This window comes from Lepisosteus platostomus, chromosome 19 (genome assembly GCF_059453375.1).
Source record: "Lepisosteus platostomus isolate fLepPlt1 chromosome 19, fLepPlt1.hap1, whole genome shotgun sequence".
Lineage (NCBI taxonomy): Eukaryota > Metazoa > Chordata > Actinopteri > Semionotiformes > Lepisosteidae > Lepisosteus > Lepisosteus platostomus.
In genome coordinates this window covers 11,786,093-11,802,363 of record NC_142629.1, presented here as the reverse complement: position 1 = coordinate 11,802,363, position 16,271 = coordinate 11,786,093, and the positions used below count along the sequence as shown (strand labels likewise).

The following is a 16,271-nucleotide window of genomic DNA, read 5'->3' as shown; positions in this document are numbered from 1 at the left end:
AGAGTTTAAAAGCAGTAGAAACACCAACAGGAATTTAAATGTGTGTTTAACTGAAACCCTCTTTCTATTCAGTCGTACGCCAGTCGATACTGACTCTGTAGTTCATCTCTACGAGGATGTCTGTGAACCTCTAGTGGAACTCATGCCATGACTTATTTTCCTTCAGTTGCTACTGGAAAGGAAATGACCAACAATTATATGTTCAAAGATTACATTTTTACATTTTTTAGCCTATTGCAATATATGTATATTTCACCATCAGTACATTCAGTTATTTAAATGTTAATATTTAGAATTTGTCTTTAGTATTTGTGTGCCTTAAATTCCATACAAGTCCTATATTTTCTTTTTACATTTTGTAATTCTTAAAATTCATTATTAAGTAACTAATTAGGACTCCATCTATGGACTCTAGCTTGTCCATGGCATAACTATGATGTTATGGATGTTGCATCAAAAATATGATCATCCAGGCATGTTACTCTGAGTTTCAGCGAAATGGATAAATTAAGAATGATTATCCCAAATCTCAGTGAGAAACCTGGCTTCTGTAGCACGTAAATGTTGTTCGTTTTTAAGTGCCAAAAGCCTAACTCTACCCCTGTTGTTAAGAATATGAAAATAAACAATGTTTAACACAGAAATTGAAACAGGTATTTGTGTTTTTGCATTTCCACAGTTGGGAAATTGCTGCCTCTACTAGAGACATGTCTGTGGTTCTCAAGCTCTTTCCTAGTCATGCCGCAATAAATCCAGACAGCCAGAGGAGCTGAGCTGAGAAATGCACTCAATTAGTCATAGATTAAGAGTGTTGCAATGGGATTGATTCACTTGGGACAGACAGCCAACATTCTGATATATGTTAAAGACATATGTTATATGTCTTTATTTGTTTTCTATGTATCACCTTCTTTTAGAAAAAGAAACCTTACTATTGGAGTTTGGGATGTTTCCACAAGCTTTTTACAAGGCCCCGGATAAAGAATGTGCAATTGCTGTGACTTAGTTTCTCCTGTGCTAGAAAAGAATTCTGCAAGAGAAAATACTGCAGTAAGTAGTTGATATACCCTCCTTTGATCATATAAAAAAATGATCTTTCATGCTCAATGCAAACAATTTGCATGTACATGGCTACCACAGTGGTGTAAAATGTAATGACCCAAAACAAAGCAATTTTTCTATCGTGTTTACATATTTCATGCAGTGAAAGTCAGTCTTAAAAGCATTTTATATATCATCAATATTGGTTGCAAGCAGAGTACCTGTAGTCTGTAGTCAGAAATACACTATATTACTATATCTGCTTGAACAAGCAACTGTCCTTTCTTATATTTTCATATCAGGAGCAGTGATTAGATTTTTTTTTTATTTGAGTGTCCTGACAATTTTTTGTGTGGTGAAGCTACAGCACCTGTCAGAGCTATGGAAGAATACTTTCAAATAGGCAGGATTAGCCTGTCTTTCCTTGTATCTCAGCAGTAGCTGTAAGATCACTAACAATTCTAAGAAATTAGACAGCCTGGATAAAATCAATGCATTGCAATGAAGGAAGCTTGCATAAAGGACTGGAAAGTTACATTTTTACTCCGTCAAACCTGTAGAGAACTTTCCCTGTATAGAGCACTCAGAACAAATGCCAGGAATAATCAAATCTATTACTCACATTACTAAAGATTCCATTGTAACACAGACATTTGTAAATCCTGTAACCACAAATAACAGAAACTGTCACCTTCTAAATGAAGGATATAGTATTTTATTACAAAATTCACATACTGTATGTTGTAGACTTCCTTCTTCCTGGAAGAAGCTACTTATAGAAAATAATGTGTTTATATTGAGTCTTACATCCCACTGTGTGGTCTGTGTGTATTTTTGTTGTTATGTTCCACACGTCTGACTTTGATTGTTCTCCCTCCCCTATTGGTCCATCATTACACTATTGTTTCAGTATGATGTCATCATCAATCAGCTTCTCGGCCAATCAGAACTCATCTTATTCACTATATAACATGGAGGTTTTCAGAAGGAAGAGGCCTTTTGTTTGACTTTGGTCCTGCTTGGTTTTGCTTTGCTTCATTTCGCTTTTCGCTTTTCGCTTTTCGCTTTTCGCTTTTCGCTTTTCGCTTTTCGCTTTTCGCTTTTCGCTTTTCGCTTTTCGCTTTTCGCTTTGTGTGTGCATTTTCGTATAACTTCGGCTTTGCTGTTTTGTTTGTTTAATCTCTTTGTACTTTCTTTTGTTCGTGTTATCCTTATTTTGCCATTACCTTGCCCAAACTTATTGTATCAACCCCTGTGTTCTTTTGTACACTGTTACTTGTCTACTCTCGTTGGTATTCGTAGTTCACTTGTGTATTTGTGTGAACTTTTGTGTATAGGGTTAGTTTAGGTTGTTGGGTACATTTTGCACACGTAGTTGATTTTTCTTGTATTAGTTACACTAGTTTAGTATGGGTGAGTGCCATTTGTCTTGTATGGTTTTTGGTAGTCAGTGGAGGTTAGCTAGGGTGTTGAAGACGCAGAAGACCGTGTGTTTCGGGTTTTCTTTTGTAGTCAGGTTAGCTTTCCCTCACTTTCTTAGCCAGCTCCATTTTGTTTATTTTCTTTTCTTTGGCACCACTCTAGTTCCCTTACCCTGTGTGTTATTGTCTTATTTCATACCAGTCACTTATTCAACTTAAAATCATCACTTTTGCACCAACCCTTGTTATCGCGCTTCCTAGTCCCTCACCAGAACCCACCTGCTTCCAAAAATTTTCCTAAATGCTACACCCCTTTACCCCTAGACACTTCGGGATGTAACATTGAGAAATCATTTACACTTTCCAGACAATGTAGGGAAACAAGTAAAAGGCAAAAAGGGTGGTAGGGTGTAGTTAAAGTGCTGAATTTAAATCAAGGATTGTTATGTTAAATTTGTACAATACACTAATAAGATCTAATTTGCAATAATGAGTTCAATTGTGGTAACCACTTTAAAAAAAGGAATCAGTCCAGAGAAAAGGCACTAGATACATTCGTGTGATTATCCTACCATGCCAGGTTAAAGGAGTCAAACCTTTTGAACAGAGAAAATTATGAAGTGATCAAAATCATTTAAGGTGTTTACTCAGTAAACATTTGAGTAAACATACTCAAGTGAAAACTGCTTAGAAGTGAGAACAGGTAGAATATTTTTTTCAAAAAAACATTATGGTGTTCTGGAACAAGCTACTCAGCCACATTACTGGAGCCACTAACCTGGCCTCTTTCAAGAAACTGTTGGCTCATACTAGCTACTTGTAACAAAATTTGCTAGATAGGATGAATGGCCTCCTCTCATTTATAACATTTTTTATTTTATCATGTACTAGTCAACCAGGATAAAAGAGGAGATGAAGTGATACCACATGAGCTTCATTTAAATCAATGGGATTGTAAAGTGTTTTATTACATAGTAGAAAACTATTAAAAGGTGCCATGAGTCATGCTAAGACCTCTGATTTCTTTTCAAGAAACAGCTGTCTCTATGTATAGTAAGCTGTGATTTGTTGGTTATTACACATTGCATTTTAAAGACAACTATCCAATATTCTATGTAGTGATCAATATTGCAATAAAATGATGCAGCCTATTTACATATTGTGGGAGATGAAGTCGTGGTTTGCACTGAATAGAAATGTGCTGAGATATTTAAAGGGTCAGCATAAAGAAATGATTCATTGAGTACAGTGGTTTAAGATAAAAAAGTATGAAACAATGGTATTGTGTGTTTAAAAGTGATGTAAAAATAATAACATAAAATGACTATAAACTTTGTGAAAGAAATTCCCTCTTATTTTTTTTAATTTAAAAGATTGCTTTTTGTTGTTTTATAATGTAATCTTCATTTTTGTTCCTTTTGTCAGAGAGAATAGAAAGGGAAAGGATGCATTAGACAAATACATTAACATTAACTTTAAATCTCACTTTCCGCTTTAGTGCTTTGCAATTACGGTCCATCTTCCTGAAAATAACACACCATAATTGTGTTTTAAGATCATTATATGGAGAATAATAAAAAGCAAAGATATTGGAATCTTACCTTTGTGTTCTCTGATTATAATAAACTGAGTTACCCTCATCTGCATACCTTTGAACAGTTTTATACAATTGACCATCGCTTGTCAACTGATAAATTTAAACCATCATTATTTTACAAGAAGAAATTAAGAATGCATTCCTAATTATATTATGTGAGAGGTTTGCAATGATATTACTTTTTCTTATATTTGAGATGTGATGGATTAAATAATGTAATGCAAGTGAATGCCTATTCAATGGTATTTGTTTCTGCCTTTTATTTCCTTAAAGGACCTATGTGAACCTTTAGAATATAATTTAGTAAATAACAGGTGCCACCACCTCTCTGAGCAGCAGTGATGTGTAATGCTCTTTTTCTAACAATATTGTTTGATGAAGAGAATAATTGGAAAAGAAAAGGGATGCATTTCATTTCAATGCATTGTCCAAGAAAGACATGTTACCACAATGACTTGTATATTTAAAATTATTTCTACTTAACTGGCAAAATCAGTATAACACACTTTGGAACATTTTAAAAACAATATCCAAGTTATTTTTCTGCTGCTCACAGTAATATCTCCTGTTCTGCATGAGGGAGAATGAGAGTTAACCTGTCCGCCCACTGAGACATTCATCATCTGACATTCTGCAGAATCACAGGACCTCAGTACTTCACAGGAGGGTTCCTACCACCTGAAGGAGGAGCTTGTTTCCGCACTGTCATCACTGCAAGAGCTGGTTGCACACAGAAAAGGGATAGCACATAAGTTTCATCAAAGTGGCCAAAAGTTGATTGCTCAAACATAAAATATCAGAATAAAAATATCATCCTAACTAATCCAAATAAAAACAAATTCCAATGTAACATATAGTAAAATACATAAAACAGTAATGGTGAAGCTTTAATCTTTAATGTCCTTATAATAGTATGTCACAATATGGCCATATTACTTATTCAATAGGTTCTCAGGAATAGATACTAGTAGTATTCACACTACAGCTACACAAATTGCATTTGTGTAAAAATGATAACAACTGTATCTACACATGATGGAGCAAGTGTCATTCTCAGTTTAGCATATACTGTAAACAAAAAAAAATACACTGATGATGGCATGCAACAGAACACTTTTTTTTTTCTGTGTTCATGAACTATCCCAGATCTGATTATTCTTGCTATTGGAAGGTCTAAGCCATCAAGCTAACCTTACTGCAACATCTGAAATCTCAGAGACTGGCATTGCCCTCCTTTCCTCCATCTCTAACTCTCCAAAATGTGAGAAATTCTATGAGGATAAAAAATAAACTAGTATTACTGGCACCTTTGTCATCTTTGCTGTCTGTAAGCATTATCCATGGTGAATAAATAGACAATCCTATTTTCTGACACTGTTGAACAAGTGTATCTATGCAATATAAAGAAAATAGAATGGTATTTCTCTCAAGGTATAAGAAAGGAAAACTGAAGATAAAATGTGTACGGTTTTACTTTGGAGATTTCCGTTAAAGTAGGAGGGAGATCACATATAATCCTCTTAGAGAACTCCGAGGTGATGCTGAAAAGAAAAAAAATCTGTCTCATATGAGCTGTCTTTTTAACAGTCAAATAGTTTGTATGAAATTGCCAAATCAAAGGAAAAAATATTGTTAACGTTTGAGTTACCTTTTATCATAGAATGAATATTTGCCTGTCCCATTGCAAAATTTTTAAAATAATTTAAAACTGATACAGACTGTGTAATACAGAAAATTACAACAATCTGAAGCATACTCTGCCTTCAAGATGAAAAAAATTCACTGGTACCTTGCTTTTTGGATTTTCCATTTGTTGTAGTTTTGTTGCTAATTTGATTTTTTGTTTGATTTTTATTTCACTCTGAGGTACAATTAATTTGGTGTTGGCTTGTATAGGTAGCAACTTGACAGAATATATAAATAAGGACACAGCCTGTTAAATCCATCTGGATTTCTAGTATCAAAAGCATCCAAAGTAACAAAGTAGCTGCAGTCTTCATGAAAATTAACTCACATTGTTAACAAGTCACTTTATTCTGGTATTGCACCTGCAGCATTTCAATGTACTGCCACTACTACCTTGTTAAAAAACATAACATAGATCCTATCTTGCCCTTTAATTATATGTTTCAAAACTACAATTTGTGGCAAAGTTGCAGGAACATCCTGTTCTACTTAAGCTACAAAGTAATTTATTTGCTAACAACCCTTTTATTCAGGTTCAGAGTTATCTACAGTAAAGAGACAACTCATCAGGGTGGTCAATAATTTATTGAATTTACTCAGTTCCATCTTCTACACTATTGATCATCCTCTGTTTGCTAAGCAAATGGAAGTGTTGTAGGTGTTACGGGATATCGTTTCTATTTGCTTTAAAGAAAGCCATTTAAATAAATTGAGCTTTTTGTTCATCTTCAAAAAAACAGTCTTATACTGTATGTGTTCCTCAAGGATCAGTCCTGATACCAGTTTTGTTCCGAATCTGTTGCCAGTGGGTTAGATTTTTCAACCAACAACATCAGATTTTCAATTACACCACAGTCTCTATCTGGATGATATCAGAATTTCAATGCACTTTTTTAACAAATGAATCCTGAAAAGACCAATATACAGACATTCTAACTTCATTCATGGTAATGGGATTCGGTGAAGTACAGAGGTAAATAATCTTGGTGTTATTTTTTATCCTATTTTTTTTCTTTTGCAGAGCATATTTGTAATGCTAATCAGGTTTCTTTGACTCTGTAACATTGATCATCTCTGCTCCTGTTTTTCCCAGTCAGATGTAGAATAGCTAATACATGCTTTTGTATTTTCTTGAATGGACAACTGTTTGGGCTTTTAAAATAAATGTTGTTAAATTTAAAATAAATGTTAAATTAAAATAAATGTTAAATTAAAATAAAGTGTTATTTTCAAAGCAGTCCAAATTTTAATTGAAACAAAATGCTATGAAGTTTGAGTAGTAAACCCAGGAGCAGGCATGAAATGAAGCAAAACATCAGGAACTAAGCAAGCTGACATGAGCAAGCTGCACAAGGTCCAAAGCAAGGCACCTGGTGAGCAAAGTACACAGGCAGACAAATACAGACCAAGGGTGAAGTCGGGAGCAAAGCAAGGTTCATAATTGGAATTAAACAAAGCAGAAAGGCACTGAGTTAAATCCAAATATCCAAATTCCAAATTAAATTAAATCCAAGTTAAATCCAAATATCCAAAAATCCGTCCAGCAGCCATATCATCCTGCAACTCCCAACTGGCAACCCACTGAAGCTAAGCAGGTGTGAGCCTGATCAGTACCTGGATGGGAGACCTCCTGGGAAAAACTAAGGTTGCTGCTGGAAGAGGTGTTAGTGGGGCCAGCAGGGGTTAGTGGTCCATGTGGGTCCTAATGCCCCAGTATAGGGATGGGGACACTATACTGTAAACAGGCGCCATCCTTTAGATGAGACATAAAACCGACGTCTGTGGTCATTAAAAATCCCAGGGTGTTTTTCAAAAAGAGTGTCCAGAAAAGCGCTATATAAGTGTAAGCAATTATTATTATTAAATACCAGAGCACTGGGCTTACTCCAAGCAGACTTTAAGTAACCTGAACCACCTGAGGCAGGTGTTGTTGTAAATTGCCCCAGTTGATACAGATCATTGTCTGATTACAAATCCATAGCAACCGGCAAAACAGACAGGGAGAATAGGCAGGGCCAGTTGCAACGGTAATGCTAGCTTGCACTGCAGCACTTCAGCATTAGTGAGTGTGACATGTATTTATCACTGGCACTTTTAATGGTTTTAGGGACTGTTACGTCCCAGTGTGTGCTCCATGTGTGTTTTGTTGCTGTGTTCCACACTTGCTGACCTTGATTGTTCTCCCTCTCCCATTGGTCCATCATTACATCATTGTTTCTGTGTGACATCATCATCAATCAGCTTCTCGGCCAATCAGAACTCAGCTTATTTAGAAAATAACTTGGAGGTTTTCAAAATGAAGGGGCCTTTTGTTTGACTTCAGTCCCGCTTGGTTTAACTTCGGTTTTGTTTCACTTTTGGATTTTGCTTCGGCTTCGTTTTGTTCGTGTGTGTTTTCGTTTAGCTTCGGCTTTGTTGTTTTGTTGATTTGTGTTCGTCTCCTTTGTACTTTCATTTGTATGTGTGTTTATCCTTGTTTCACCGTTACCTTGCCCAGGCGTATTGTATCAACCTCTGGTTTTTTTTTGTACCCTGTTACTAGTGTCCACTCTCGTTTTCCCTTTGGTATTCGTAGTTCACTTGTGTATTTGTGTGAACTTTTGTGTATAGGGTTAGTTTAGGTTGTTGGGTACATTCTACACATATAGAGTTTTGTATTAGTCACACTAGTTTAGTATGGGTGAGTGCCATTTGTCTTGTATGGTTTTAGGTAGTCAGTGAAGGTTAGCTAGGGTGTTTGAAGATGCCGAAGACTGTATGTTTCGGGTTTTCTTTTGTAGTTGGGTCAGCTTTCCCTCACTTTCTTAGCCAGCTCCATTTTTGTTTATTTTCTTTTCTTTGGCACCACTCTAATACTAATAAGACACTCCACTCAAAGCGCTTTTACATGTAATGGGGACTCCCCTCCACCACCACCAATGTACAGCATCCACCTGGATGATGCGACGGCAGCCATAGTGCTCCAGAACGCTCACCACACATCAGCTATCGGGGGGAGGAGAGCAGAGTAATGAAGCCAATTCATAGTTCCTCTTCACTGTGTGTTATTGTGTCTTATTATGTACCAGTCATTTAATCACCTTAAAATAATCATTTTTGCACCAACCCTTGTTTGTCACGCTTGTTTGTCAAGTCCCCCACCAGAACCCACCTGCATCCTAAAAAGTATCCTAAATGTTACACCCCTTTACTTCTAGACACTTGGGGACGTAACAGTGACTATTTAGGAATATACTGTAGATTGTATTCGAACCACACAAGGGCTCATTGTGCTGTCGCTTATCCTGGTTTCCATGGCATAAGCAAACAGAGAGCATGTGTCTCTTCTCACTGGATAGGAGGTCAGTGTCCCCATGCTGGGCCCTATTTGGGGATAGACTGGAGCAACTTGGGTAAAGTTACTCAAGGAGCAAAAGCAGGAACTTGAACCTACTATAGTCATGATTCAATAGATTTATCCATATCAAGTATGCTACCCTTCCCCTCTTTGTGACTGTTTACAAACAGATTATCAATAATCCCAAGAAAAGAAGCAAATGCTATAGAGCTCTCTTCATCTGACATCAGGGGAATATTGTCTGTATTCTGGCTTTGGGGTGTCACAGTGGCACTGAAATATACAGCTCAGGTATGCTTGAATGTCAAGTAGTGCAAAGCCTGGTCTTTGCTCACTTCTGGTAGGTCAGTCCCTTGGAAAGCATTCAGCCCTCTGATCCATTTTAACAGTAGGAACACAGAGAACTAGCCTTGTGATAGCAGCTCCTTTCTGTCATGTTGCAAAACTGTTGAGACACAAAAAACTTTACAGACAAGCTCCACGGTCAAACCCACTGAAGTGGATGATCTTGTTGGCCCATCACATTAACCCCAGAGGATCTATTAAGCATTCAAGTGGGGATTGCATTAATGTGCTATGAAACAAGAACCCACTGCATGCCTTTGTCACTTCTGGTTTGTGTATTTCCTTTTATTGGAGCAAAGCCAGTATTGTGCTCATTGAAGGCCAGTGTTGCTTATCTGTCCCACTTAATTACAGCAGTAACATTATCTTCCTTAGAAAAAAAGTTATTTTGTGCATGCACGGGAATGAATTTTGTACCACTAACAAGAGAGTTTCAGTCAGAATTAAAGTAAGTAGAAAAATAGGCTTCTAAGACTGGGATAGCCAGCTGTTAGCATCTTGCCATTTCCTGCTAATGGGAGTCCAAACCCACTAATGAAGTCTGAAAATCCTCAAGGAAAGAACACAAGATAATGAGGAGGAAGGTTTTGATTCCCTTTATTCACTTTCAGCTGGACATTTTTTACATTTCTTTCGCCAGCTGTTTCAATCAAGCCCCAGGTTGACAGAGAACAGAAAATTAGAAACTTCATCTGCTTTGTCTGCTAGGATCAGAGTTCAGCAACATAAGCAAAGGCCCCAGAGGATATCTGCCTCAGCTCCTGCATATTTGTCTCTCACACAAATTGTGAGCCCTTCGAGAGACCCCCCAATGTTGCATATATAACTGTACCAAGTAAGGTTTCAGTTTACAATAATATAATAATGTAATAATATATAATATTGTGATTGTTTCTTTCAAGGGATTGTTGTAGGCAGCCTCTGTTTCATGATGTGGTTTGCCTAAAGTTTGAACTGAAGTTAAGACAATAAAGGGAGAATATTTCCTTATCAAAACTGCTTGCATTTGTTAACACATATCTTTACTGTTTTTTAAACCAACAAAGATATATGCTTATATTTTGAAAACAATGTATTATTTTGGAAAATATAGTTTCATAGCAGTGTGACATTTAGAAAGCAATGTTTTAAAACCAGAAAATTGCAAGCAGTCTGACATGGATAAACAAACAGCAATTTCTTAAATCCATTGCAAACATTATCTGGTGATCTACTGAAACATATTTAAGATGTGTCCAGCTCAATTTCAGCTACCTAAATGCAGAAAGAAAAGTATATTTATTATCCCAAGAGCTGGGGAATGAACATGGCTTCTGCTTAATTCAGTTCATTTTCCCAAATCACCCCTCACTGAACAGCTGGCTGTGGAGTCGCGATGATGACAACTGGATGATCTAAGCAGGTAGCTATGTTAATAAAAAGCAGAGAATTGCTCTTTGGGATTTAAGAGAATAGTAGACAAAGTGGTATTATATTCCTGTGTGGAAAATATAACTGTGCTCATGCAGGATTTTGTGAAGATCTGCTCTAGAAGAATTATTTTTGCCCGTTCAACAAAAGCAGCTTTATCCATGAAAGGACTTTCTTCATTTCTAATACCCACAGCAGGATGAGAAATAGACATTAAATATGATTAAAACCCAGCATCCTATCTTTGACTTTCATGTCTTTGTCTTAGGTTCTCCATGTTTGTGTTCCTTAATTAAATTGGCCATGTTTTTGTATGCTTTACAAACTCTCCTGTGCAGTAAGAGAAATGTGTGTGCATTTCTGGTTGAATGTAATAATCAATTATATGTGATAAAAGGGATTAATTTTAATTGTAAGTCATCATTAAACCTGACATTTTTGTCTTTTCATATAAAGCACAGTTAATCTGTAAAAGACATGTGCCTGTGATTTGTTCCTGGACATACCTGTAGGCAAGCCAGTGATCTCAGTGACTAGTTATTCTGGTGCAGGGCAATTCAGAATGATGACACCTGTAGAGCTTCCTTTGCCTAGTCAGTTTTACAGCTTGATCACCTACAGATATTAACTTCAGTGTCATTCACAGTAATATGTTTCAGAACTGATTTGCAGGAATTTGAAAACAAACGTCCTGGAAAGGTGTTGAGTGTGCACTAGAAGGAGACAGCTCTGCCAGCAGTTAGAGGTGAAGCAAGGTCAGATTTGTCAATGAAGGATTCCTGATTTCTTACTAGTATCGCTCCAAAAGATGTTGGAATATCATTTTAATAAATAAAATCCCTTAAGGAGATTTCATTTCGGGGCTTTCAGTGACAATAGATGCAATGAGGAGGGTTTTAATCAAACATGAAACAGACAGAAATTCAGTGCCGCCAGCACATTTGAATGTATTAAGAGCCATTTGCTTAGATCATGTTGTACAGCCATCAAAAACCTATTTTCTAACTTCTTCATGAGATCAGTAAAGGTGGCTATTTCATCTACCAGGATTGATTTTGACCAGCTAATTTTTCATTTTCACCTGAGCAATTCATTTGCTTTAAATGATTATTCCATTTGCAAAAAAATACATGAAAAATAGTAGGTATTAGGACTAAAGGCTCAACAGTGAAAATGAGCTCTTAAGCATTCGTGCATGGTATTTCATTATCACAGATACATGTAACGCAGACATGAAAAAGGTGATTATAAATGACTCCAAAGTGAATAAACAACTTCAATGCATTTATTTACAACCCCTGTAAAGAGTTCTTATAAAATTTATACCTTCTAGTGATGCTATTGAATCTAATTTATTCATAGATTGCTAGTGGTTGGACAATATGAGGTTTCATTTTTGCATTATTAGTACTCATAATGCCTTTGAACTTGCTTTACTTTAAACAAAAACATTTTTATTTTGCACAAACATCAAGTAAATTAAATCAAGGTGTTAGATCATCATCCAAGCCTGTGGTGTTAAGAGTTTTATTTTTCAAAAGCTGAATAATACCCTAGCTAGATTTGCCATAGATGGCTCTCTGTAGGCAAATCTGAGAAATTAATACTATTAGTCTTTTTTAGCTTTGGCAATTAAACTTTAAGAGGAAGCAGTTTTAATCAGTTAAATTTTGAACTGAAGGTAAGAGCTTGTCATTAATGCTGCAGAAGAAGCTTTATCCAACAGAATGGATCATTAAATAATAATGCAAAAGAAAATAATTCATACTGTCACTGGTCAAAATATTAAGAACCTGCACCAAAGAGGGCTCGAAGAGGACATACTATGCCTTATACAAGGATCTGAAATATTTTTAATCCAATTATCTCCTATTCTTCTACTATAGCATGGTTTCTGTCAGGTGATTTTAAAATTTAAAATTTAAAAATGCCTCGGTGGTGTTCTCAGATAATTAAGACACTAGTAAACAGAGGAACAAGGTGGGTGAAATTCAACCCACCTCATTTTTGAGCTTTGCTCTGTTCTTCTGCATGTCAGCAAGCCCTTTAATAGTAGGTGAAAGCTGAAATCATTTTAATGACTTCATTTACACAAGATGAGTTAGAAGTGGAGTAGATGGGCTGAATGACCTCTTGTTTGTTACATCTTATGTTCTTATGTATGTTTTCACTAAAATTTCCCACAACCTGCTTTCCTTTTATACTGCAAAGACTAATATGTTCATTGATGTTTTGTATGACACTAGCATGAGTAAATAAGCCATTAAATACACAGTCTTTGCAACATAATTAGTGAAGAAAGAATCAGAAAGACATCAATAGTTTAGACTCAAGTGTCATGTGGAGCATGATGCACATGCTTGTGGAGACTGGTGATGTCTGTAGAGGATCTGTGGGAAACGAGCATTTTCCTATGCAGTGTGAACATTTGAATTTTGAATGCAGGCTGTATGTGTCGTTGCATTCTAATTAATGGTGTAATTTCTTGTTCACTACAGAAATTTTCTATTATAACATGTATTATAATGATCTAATCGCATTAACATGTTAGCAGGTGTGGAGCTTGCTCGTCATGGAGCTAATTAAATGGATGAAAAATGACTTTGACCTAAACCTGATATCCTTGACATAACATGTTATTCAGGCTGACATCATTATACTGTAAATAAAAACGTTTCACTGTTAAATAATTATTTGAGTTTTTTTCGTATACAAAGTGTATGGAAAAAATAAAATCATTGTCCTTTCTCCAACATTTGCTGAAACGCAAACAAAAAATATTTGTTTAAATATAGCCCATATCATGGAAAGGTATCACTTTCCTGTTAAAATATGGTCAGCAGAGTGCAGCAGTGAGCTGCATTCATCAACGTATTCAACTTTTCAGAAGTTTGAAAATACAGACAGCTCCTTAAGTCGAATTATTATTATTATTATTATTATTATTATTGTTGTTGTTGCTGTTGTGGTGGTGGTTGTGTGTTGGTTGCTGCTGTATTTTAGACGTTTTAAAATGATCATATTCTAACACTTTTGCTCCTGGAGTTAAACTCGTCAGCTTTGTTACGCAAATTGAACCCTTCATCTTTATTATTGATCTAAGAGATCAACGTTGCTGTTCACCTGCAATCCACAATGTTAACGGACCTACTGTAGGAGGAATGAGGTTTTACGAGGTGCACAAACCACTAGAAGTAGCTGTGGTCCTCATGTTCCTCGCTTGTATGCAGACATTCACAACAGCATCAAATCACTTTTGATGTCGAATTTCAAATGGCAGGTGTATACTCTATTAAATATAAGTATAGAAGACCAGCGTCATTAGTTGAACGTTTGGAAAGGCGCCCAGCTTCAGACGCGCTGCAGGACTCCAGAAAATAAATGCTACACAGCATTTGAGCTAGTTGATAAAAATCTTGTGCGCTCAGTATTCCAAACCATGAGGTACTGTGCTCCTTATTCCTATTTCTTCCCACTCGAGCTAGCTTGTGAAAAGCAAAGAATTAAGAATTTCTCGTTTGGAAAAATCACAGTTACCATCTTCGGAGTTAATCAAAGTACATTTGTATCTGTAGATGTGACAGAAAAAGGTAACTGAACTCCGTCTCTAGCTAGTGAAACCCGTAGCGAAAACGCTGTGTTAGAACTGATTCGGTTGTGTTCTGACGAGCTCGCACTGCTGATGCGCGTATCCTGTCTACCAATCAACTACGGGCGTCAGGACAGCAGGCAACACTCCCAACTAGTGGAGACACTCAATGAATATTTATATGGAAGCAGCACACTTTCCTCTGCACAAAGTTAGCAGATTATCAAAGGAACTACGGCTATCAAACGGACCTGGGTTCATGGAAATTCCACCATCAAATTTTCATTAAGACTCTGGATTCTTGCTTGGTCATTTTGTGAGCAGTTTCTGTGCGTAACAAGGGGCAGACCGACAGCAGCTCTGGGGACGTGCGGCGAATGAAGACGTCCCTCTCGCACTACTTCCAAGACTTTGTGCAATTGCTGGTATTTTCTCTTCAAAAATGTCAAGACTTCGTCCATCACGCTCTGCTCGCTGCACTCCGAGCTGCTCATTTGGAGGAAGGAAAGATCACAGCCTTTCCGATCTAAAGGTCCAGCCCTGTAAATTGTGACAAAGGCTGGCAGCATTGAAGTAAATCGATATTCAAGAATGAGTGGCGATATTCTTTTAGAATCTTAACGATCTTTTGTCCAATCTGGCCCGATGTGCGTCTTGGTGTTTTTTTAGGTGAGCGGTCCAGGTACTTGCAGTTTCAGCAGTTATAGTGCTGATAGTGACAGATTATTATTGTTGAGGGTCCATGCGAGACTGGAGGTGAAAACATGTCTGGCCATCTCTCTGTGAGGATCACTGCTGTCAGAGATGGCATTTTGGTCCAGTACTTCAGTTTTTTCCTCTAAAGTGCCTCGGAAGATACTGTTCATGTTCACTCTCTCCCTCTCTGTCACCTACCTGTTCTACAGCTTGATGAGCTGCTACAACTCGCTGCAGTTCCCCTTGCAGGAAAACTACTTGTACCAAGGGAGGCTGGTGACTGAGGAAACAACTTTCACGGCATTAAGAGAGAAACTTTACTCCACCACATCACGGGGCTATCTTGGAGGTGATGTGACGGGAAGAACGGCGACCGAACAGACCCCGGCAGGCGATGCCTTCTACGCTTCGGACCGGACGGGTGATGCTGGAATCGAACAAAGCGCAACCGAGTGGGTCAGGACTCAGCTTGCTCCTACTGAAATGAGCTCCCGGGGCCAGCATGCCGTTTTCGAGAAAGAGCACCAAGAATCCAGCACTACGGACGAGGAGCTCATCAGATCGGGGAATAGCACCCCGGATTATGGAGAAAAAAAATTACCCCAAGCCATCATAATTGGGGTGAAGAAAGGAGGTACCAGAGCTCTTTTGGAAGCTTTAAGGGTGCATCCTGACGTAAGGGCAGTCGGGGTTGAGCCTCATTTCTTTGACAGGAACTACGAGAAAGGACTCGACTGGTACAGGTGCGCCCTTTTGCTTTCCAATTTTTTTGCCTTTAACGGGGTCGTGCTTCTCCGTATTAGTTTGCCAGTTATCAATGCCAACACACGAAACGCTGCCTGTGTATTTGTAGCCTGAGGTTTACACATTAAAGGTGTACTCGTTTAATAATATCTTAGTTGTGAGTTTCGATGGGTGGCGGTGAAAAACAGCACAATGGAAAGGTTTAATCGGAAGGGTGTTTGTTTTCATGATCCGGTCTACATCAGAAGAGGTTCTCGCAAATAAAATCCCCCCACCTCCCACCCCCTGTAACATCACTGAAAAGCACTACGAGTGAAGAAAACTTATGTTTTTCTAAACAGGTTTTATATTTTTATTATAGTACTGCTGCTAAAGTGAAAGCTGCTGAGGTTGAGATAATGTTAC

The 16,271-nt window shown here is 37.4% G+C and overlaps 1 protein-coding gene across 1 annotated transcript in view; it reads left to right on the top strand.

Annotated features, from left to right (window-relative positions):
• The first annotated feature begins 14,246 nt into the window (after positions 1–14,246).
• The window catches only part of hs3st4 (heparan sulfate (glucosamine) 3-O-sulfotransferase 4), a 128,883-nt gene continuing 126,858 nt past the window's right edge, over positions 14,247–16,271 (top strand). The window contains exon 1 of the mRNA XM_088612340.1: positions 14,247–15,865. Coding sequence (XP_088468466.1) covers positions 15,231–15,865 — 635 coding nt within the window. The 5' untranslated portion in view covers positions 14,247–15,230. The remainder of the gene's footprint in view (positions 15,866–16,271) is intronic.